The sequence below is a fragment of the Fonticula alba genome (assembly GCF_000388065.1).
Source record: "Fonticula alba strain ATCC 38817 unplaced genomic scaffold supercont2.5, whole genome shotgun sequence".
NCBI lineage: Eukaryota > Rotosphaerida > Fonticulaceae > Fonticula > Fonticula alba.
The window spans coordinates 650,161-657,531 of NW_009242975.1; the positions used below are offsets into that span (position 1 = coordinate 650,161).

A 7,371-nucleotide genomic window follows, 5' to 3' on the forward strand; every position below is an offset into this window, starting at 1 on the left:
GTGTTAGCAAAGACCCGCACGGAGCCCAGAACCCTGGCGGGGGGGAGATGTTCCCGAGTTGCCCGGACAGGCATACTCGCACGCACTCGAGCCACGTCGCGACAGAAGAGCCCGGCCTGCAGGCCAAACTGGCTGTCATTCACCTGGGCCAGCACCGCGTCGAAATCGTCGAAGGCCTGGAGCAGGACCACCGGCCCGAAGACCTCCAGCTGGGCGAGGCCCGCACTGGCGTCCACCCCCTCGAGCAGGGTGGCCGGGTAGAGGACCGCCGGACCGCCGCACGGGTCGGGGATCGTGTCGCAGCGGCTTCCGGCCGTGCCGGGCGCACAGCCGGCCCCGCCGGGGGTGGCTTGCTCATCCAGCTGCTCGTCGGTGCCCGGCCACACGCCGCCGGCCAGCAGCTTGCCGCCGTGGTTGTCGATGGCATCGCGCACGCGCTGGTGAATGCGCCGCGCCGCGTCGAGCGACACCACCGGGCCGATGTCGGTTGCCGGGTCGAAGGGGCAGCCGGAGCGCACGCGGGAAAAGCGCTCCACCAGCGCCTGGCGAAGGGCATCATAGTGCTCCCGGTGGACGAAGAGCCGCTGGACGCTGATGCACGACTGGCCGGATTGGCCGAGCCCGCCGGCCGTGATGCGCGCCGCCAGGCGATCGATGTCCCCGGCGCCCTCGGGCCCCGGGCGGACGGCCGACTGGTCGACAATGGTGGCCGCATTGCCGCCCAGCTCCAGCACCAGGTGCAGGGTCGGATGGGCCACCTGGCGCAGGGCCAAGCCCACCGCCGGCGACCCGGTGAAGGAGGCCACACTGACGCGCCCGTCGGCCAGCAGCTCCCCCACGAGGGACGACTGGCAGGGGGCAATGCCCCAGCAGCCGGCCGGCAAGTGCCGTGCCAGGATCTCCCCCAGGAGCATGCTGCTGACGGGCGTCCGCGCGGCCGGCTTCAGCAGGAACCCCGTGCCGGCCGCGATGGCCGGGCCGATCTTGTGCATGACCAAATTCAGGGGGAAGTTGAAGGGCGTCACCAGCAGGGCCAGCGGCAGGGGGAAGCGCTGTGTCCGGTAGGACAAGCCCTCGGCCCGGGGCGACTCATCGAGGTGGCCTTTTTTTTCACACGGACATGCAGACACGCATGGACACACGCATGAAAGCACATGAACGCACATGGACGCGCAGGGACGCACATGGGCACGCATGGAAGCAGATGGACACGCAGGGAAGCAGATGGACACGCATGGATAAGCATGGAAAGACATGGACACACACACACACACACACACACACACACACACACACACACACACACAAAGGCCCATGCACACACGCCAGCCCCAGGAGCGAGGTGTGAGTGCCAAGAATGCAGAGCAGGAAAAACACCGGATGTTCGGCAGGCACGCACGCCACTCGCCACCCATGGCGGTCACCACTTCGGCGGACTGCTCAAGCACATCGATCGAGCGCATGACCTCGGTGATGCTGTCGCGCCAGGGCTTCCCATTCTCCAGGGAGATGGCCGTCGCGAAGCGCCGCCAGTCGGCCCGCACGTCGGCCGCAATACGAAGCAGGATCCCCCGGCGCTGCCAAGCGGGCAGGGCGCCCAGGGTCTTGGGCGAATTCTCGTGGATCACAGCCACCGCGTCCAGCATTTGCTCACGGCTGGCCTGCGGCACCCAGGCGAAGGGCTATGCGCGTCGACCGGTCAGCCAATCCGCCAGGGGGATGAGGAGATCCCTCTGGGGGGGGGGGGGGGGGGCGTGTGTGTGTGTGGGTGCCTGTGCATGCGTGCATGCGCAAAGGGCAGGGGGCGGGCGGTGCGGGAGCATGGCCGGGCAAGTGTCCACGCACCTCGCCCGTGAACTTGTCAAGAACCGGAAGACGCCCACCATCGCCCTCGGTGCAGGGCCCGGCGCCGGGTAGCCACATAGGCAGCTGCTGGCCTCCGAGCAGGGCTAGCGCCTGCTCGCGCGTCATGTAGGCCGCCTCGCCCGGGGGGCAAATGTAGTCGCCGCCTTCCAGCTCGGCCCGGCGCGTGGCATCCAGCAGAGCCGGCACCACGGCCCGGGCAGGGCCTGGCGGCCCGCCCGCCGAGGGGAGGAAGGCCGCCGGCGCCGAGAGCCCAGCCGGCGGCAGGCCAGACGGCGGGAGCGGCGGACCGGACCAAGTCCGCCCGGAGGAAAACCCAGCCCGACCCGGGGCGACAGTAGCGGCATGGCGCATGACGGCGGCGGAGACTGGCCGGAGCCGGAACATGGTCAATCCACGGCGTGAGGCGAGCGGGGGCAAGGAGCACAAGTAAAGAGGGAAGGGGAGAGGCGAAGGGGGGGGGGGAGGGGGAGCGAGGCGGCGAACGAGGGCGGAAGGGCGGCAATGTATTGGCCCAGGGGCGACATCCTGTCGCGCGCCCCTCAGGCATGAATGAGCACAGGCCGATGGCCGGGCGGCGGCGTACTCAGAGAGACGCCGATGAGGGCCAGAGGAGGAGGGAGGTCTGGACGCTGGAAGCCTGTTCAGTTGGTCCGGCGGATGTGGTGAGGGCTGCCAGGGGGGCTGGAAAGCAAGCAAAGGACAGTCACAACGGAACACAGTCGGGATCGGCTGCCTGGGCCAGCGTAGATGCGATCGAAGAATTGCGTGCCAACGGGCCAGCAAGGGGGAGGTGCCAATGGGATTCGGCGCGCCATGCCCCGACCTAAAGGGTGCCCTAAGGGCTGACAAACGCCCCATCCGCACGTGCATGTCAGGTGGCCCACTTTGGCTCCCGCGCCAACGTCGGCGGCCCGACCGCCCTCGATAGCCAGCGGGAGACGGTCGCCGGGCGCACCGGGACGGCGGCGGCGGCGGCGGCGGCGGGGGGAGAGGGACGGAACTTGCAACCCAGCGCAAGCCACCCAAAGATCGACCCAAAAGCGGGCGCCCCCCCCCCCCCCCCCCACCCCGCCCGGAGCGTCACCCCCCGCCCCCAAAGGGCCCAACACAAACAGGGGCCCCGGCCAGCGGGCGCGCTGCGCCGGGGGAAACCCGTCTGTCATCGCTCGCGGCGCTGTTCTCGGCGGTTGACCGCTGGGTGGCCGGGCCACGGCGACGGTGGTGGTGGTGGCAGCCGCGGCGGCCCCCGGGTGACGCGGCCTTCCGGCGCACAGCCCCCCTTCGTACGTATCCCCCCCCGCCCCCCCTCCCCCATGGGGGAGGGCGCCGCAGATATCCCTTTTGCGAGCCTATGATGGACCCCACGCCCCGCACATTCGATCGGGCCCATCGTCAGTTCCCCGGGGAGCACACGCCCCCCCTGCGCCGGCGGGGCCTCTGGCCCCGCCACGGGTGTCCCGAGGTGATCTCATACCGTCCCCCCCCCCCCCCCCCCCCCCCCCCCCCCCCCCCCCCCCCCACCCCCCCCCCCCCCCTCCCCGCCACACACCCCACGACGCCCCCCCCCCTCCTGCCCCTGCACCCGCGCCGGTGCCGCCCGTTTGCCCCCCCCCCCCCTCCTCCCCTTTTCCCTTTCCCCTCCCCCATCGCTCCTCGGCACCCTTCTCTCGCACCTCCTGCCTCCCTCCCCCCTGCCCGGGCACCGGCGTCCCGCAGCCCGGCGTGGTTCCCCTCTTCCTTTGTCTTCCCTCCGCACCCAGGCTCCCTAGCTCCCGCCCGATGGTCGCCCCGCCAAGCGTCTCTGCCACCGCGGCGCTGGCCCTCGCAGCGGAGAATGAGGCGACCTCGTCGAGCGCCGCCGCGACCTCGGCCGCCCCCGTTGGGCCCCCCTCGCTGATGGTGCGCACCCCCTCCCCCCTCTCCCCTGGCCCTCTCTCAGCAGCACCCAAGCCCCCGGCCCTGACCAATGTCGCTACTGGGCCTGTCCCCTGTCCTCCCCTCCCTCCGGGCCTCCCACACCAACAGGCTGGCTGGGGACTCCCCGGCACCGGGGCACCTGCCAGCACCACCTCGACCGTCAGTAGCGCTGGCCTATCGGCCACGCTGGCCTCGAGCCTTTCGGCCTCCGTGGCGGCCAGCCCATCGGCCTCGCTGCTGCAACACCAGGCAGCCGGGGCAGGGGTGTCACCGCCCCGCGCCGCCAGCACGGTCACCGGTCCGACAATGCTCCCGCCGGCCGTGGTCGCGCGCAGATCCCGACCAGTCAAGGCCGCGGCGGCCACCGCCCCGGCGGCGGCCGACTCCAATGCCCTTCTCTCCTCACTCCACACCACGGTCGCGGCGGCGGCGGCGGCCGCCGCCGCCGCGGCAACGGCCACCGCGACCACCGCCAAGAAGCCACGCTCGACCGGTGCCCGGCGCGCCCGTGCGTCCCCCGCCCCGGAGGTCATCCCCCCGGCTGTGGCTGACATCCCCACCAGCCAGGCCACGGTGGCCATGCTGGCTGCCGATGCCCCGGCCGCTGGTGCTCCCCCAGCCGCCACGCCGGCCGCTCGCGCGCCACGCCCCCGTGCGCCCTCCAAAAAGCAGACGGCGACGGCGGCCGCGGGTCCCGACGGCCCAGCACCGCCGGCCAAAGCCAAGCGCGCCCCGGCGGCCCCGCGCGCGCGAAAGGCCACCGCCGCCACGAAGACCACCACGGGCACCGCCCTGCCGTCGGCCGCAGCGACCGCCACCTTGGCCTCCGCCGCCGCCGCCGCCGCCGCCGCCACCGCCCCGTCTTCTGCATCGGCGTCCCTGGCCGCGTGTGACCGGCGGGCGGTGGTTGGCGGAGCCCCGGCCCCCTCGCGACCGGCAGATGCGACCGCCCTCCCCCCCCTGCCGGGGCCCGGCGCCGGGGCTCCGGCCGCCCCGATCACCCCCTCCCGGCCGCGCCCCGGCCCGGGCCGGAATGTCACCCCCCCGCCGGCCACCGGCTCAGCCTCGGCCAATGCCGCCTCAGCTTCGGCAACCGCGGCCGCGGCCACGACCGGCGCCGGCCCGGCGGGCCCTCCCACCATCGACCTCACCACCAGCACCGAGTCGGAATATGTGCCCCTCGATGCCACGGTACGCGCCCCCCCCCCTCCCCCCCCTCGCGCCGCCCTCTGCTGCTCCCCCGCGGGCCCCTCCTCCACTCCCTCGCCAGCGTGTCTCTGACCCCTTTGACGACATGAAGCCGGAGTTCCTGGCCAGCGAGCTGGCCTCCGTGTACGAGGACTTCCCCGGGCTCGGGCTGCGGTATCGGCTGACGGCCAAGCTTGGCGAGGGGACATTCAGCTCGGTGTACCGGGCCCGGCGAGCCCCGGGCACCCCCCGGACTGGGCTTCCGCCGCCGGTGCCGGCCTCCTCGTCGCGAGCCCGTGCGCCGTCCCTGACCAGTCGGGACTTGGAGCTGATCACCTCGGAGCTGGTGTCGCCGCGCGACCGGCGCGACGACGACCTCGAGGGCCCATACGAGGATGATGGCGGCGGGGAATTCGCCCTGAAGCGGATTTACTTCTCCAGCTCGCCGAGCCGCATTGCGGCCGAGGTGAAATTCCTCATGGACCTGGGGTGCGTGATGAGCTGCGCCGCCCGTGCGTGCCCCGAGCGCGACCCCGCTGTCACCGGCTAACTCTCCCCACTCCGCCTCCCCCGCCCCTGGCTCTGGCCGCCCTTGTCCGTGGCTCTGTCTCCCTCCCTCAACAGGGGACGTCACAATGTCATTGCCCTGCACGAGGGCATCCGCAACCAAGACCACGTGCTGCTGGTGCTGGAGTACTTCCCCCACACGGACTTCCGCCAGTTGCTGGGGCCCGACCCGCCCAGCACGCGGCTCATTCGCCAGTACCTACGCGCGCTCTTCGAGTCCCTTGCGTACATCCACGTTTGCGGGGTCCTGCACCGGGACCTGAAGCCGGCGAACTTCCTCTTCCACGCGCCCACTGGCCGTGCGCGCCTGGTGGACTTCGGCCTTGCCCAGTATGCGGTGCGCTTTGTCTTTCCTCCCATGTTGCCGGCTGCGGCATTCCACGCGCTCTTGCCCCCGGGCTTGCCTCCCTCCGCCGGGTGTCCGCTCGATGTTGACACACACGCACACACACGCACACACACACACACACACACACACACACACACACACACACACACACACACACACGATGCACCGCACACGGGCTGCCCCATGCGCAACAGAGCGAGCTGCAGGGCCCGACCGGCAAGCCCGAAGATGCGGCATCTGTCGGGTCTGGCACGTCGGCCGCGCCCTCCGCCGCCAACCCTGCCCCGGCCAAGCCGCCGCCCAACAGCCTGTACAAGGGCTCCAATGATGAGGGCCCCGCCGGCTTTTACGACATCGACGACCGGTCCGTCCATGGCTCCCGCATATTTTTTTTCCGCCCCCTTGTCGTGGCTCGCCGGATGCTGACGGGCCTACCCTGTGCTCGACTTCGCCTCCCCCCCCCCCCCCCCCCCCCCCGCCCGGCCAATAGCCCCCGCATGAAGGCCGCCCGCACGGGCACACGTGGATTCCGCGCGCCGGAGGTCCTGCTGAAAAACCGCCAGCAGACATCGGCCATTGACATCTGGTCGGCCGGCGTGGTGCTGCTGACCCTCTGCACTGGCCGATACCCGTTCTTCCTGTCGCACGACGACCTGGTGGCCCTGTGGGAGATCCGGGCGGTGGTCGGCCACCAGCGGGTTTTGGCCGCGGCCGAGGCCTGCGGCCGGCGGCTCTTCTGCAGCCCGGTGGCCTCGTGTGCCGGGCTCGGCCTGGAGTTCCCCTCGATGACCGGCCTCGACCGGGGGTCGACCCAGACCATTGGCCCGGCGCACCGGACCCCGGGCGAGTGTCTGACCCCGGCCGGGTTGCCGGTGGACGGGCCGCACATCCGCCCGGATGGCTCGGTCGACTGGCGGCTCCTGTGCGAAAGCCTCAATGCCCGGCTGATGCCCGGTCGCCGGTACCCGGACTCGCTGTTTGACCTCCTGGATCGGTGCCTGGACCCGGTGGCCGCAACGCGTGCCACCGCCGCCGAGCTCCTGCACCACCCGTTCCTCATGTCGGCCGGTGATGACTGGACGTGGTGATGGTCCGGCCCAGGGGGAAGGGGAGGGGGGGGGGCGCCGTACGGCCCTCCCCCGCCCAATCATCGCAACATCCGTCGCCCCTTTGGCTTCCTCCCCCCCCCCCCCCCCCCCCCTATCTCGCCCTTGTGTTTCCCTCTCTCCTTCTGTAAAATAGCCCCCCCTTGTGTTCCCTTGTTCCCTTGTTCTGCGGGCCTTTTCCGCGCTGATCGCTGCCGGGTGCATTGTGGGTCATGAGTGTGGAATGGTATTCTGCGTATCACGGGGAGGTCACGCCGGGGTGCTCCTTCTGCTCAGGTATTTGGCGCGATTTCATGCGTTCGGGGGGGGGGGGCCGGTTGCAAACACAACCGAGCGACGCCACTGCCCTCGGGCGGTGGGGGGGGGGGGGCTGGTGGC

At 71.5% G+C, this 7,371-nt stretch overlaps 3 protein-coding genes across 4 annotated transcripts in view; 2 read left to right on the forward strand and 1 right to left on the reverse strand.

Moving 5' to 3' along the window:
* H696_03331 overlaps positions 1–2,644 on the reverse strand; it is a 3,169-nt gene extending 525 nt beyond the window's left edge. The window contains exons 1-4 of one of the 2 annotated variants that reach the window (XM_009497191.1): positions 2,450–2,644; positions 1,846–2,231; positions 1,400–1,682; positions 87–1,102 (exon numbers count right to left, since the gene is read on the reverse strand). In XM_009497191.1, coding sequence (XP_009495466.1) covers positions 87–1,102; positions 1,400–1,682; positions 1,846–2,217 — 1,671 coding nt within the window. In that variant the 5' untranslated portion in view covers positions 2,218–2,231; positions 2,450–2,644. Of the gene's footprint in view, positions 1–86; positions 1,103–1,399; positions 1,683–1,845; positions 2,360–2,449 lie in introns of those variants that run through there. The other variant, XM_009497190.1, reaches the window with a different exon arrangement.
* An 846-nt stretch (positions 2,645–3,490) lies between these two features.
* On the forward strand, positions 3,491–7,079 carry H696_03332 (CDC7 protein kinase). Its single transcript, XM_009497192.1, has 6 exons — positions 3,491–3,765; positions 3,892–4,974; positions 5,084–5,460; positions 5,596–5,875; positions 6,082–6,251; positions 6,378–7,079. The coding sequence occupies exons 1-6, from the start codon at positions 3,646–3,648 to the stop codon at positions 6,973–6,975; spliced, it is 2,628 nt and encodes an 875-aa protein (XP_009495467.1). The 5' UTR covers positions 3,491–3,645; the 3' UTR covers positions 6,976–7,079.
* A 126-nt stretch (positions 7,080–7,205) lies between these two features.
* The window catches only part of H696_03333 (hypothetical protein), a gene marked incomplete at both ends in the record, with an annotated part of 1,224 nt that continues 1,058 nt past the window's right edge, over positions 7,206–7,371 (forward strand). The window contains one exon of the mRNA XM_009497193.1: positions 7,206–7,252. Coding sequence (XP_009495468.1) covers positions 7,206–7,252 — 47 coding nt within the window. The remainder of the gene's footprint in view (positions 7,253–7,371) is intronic.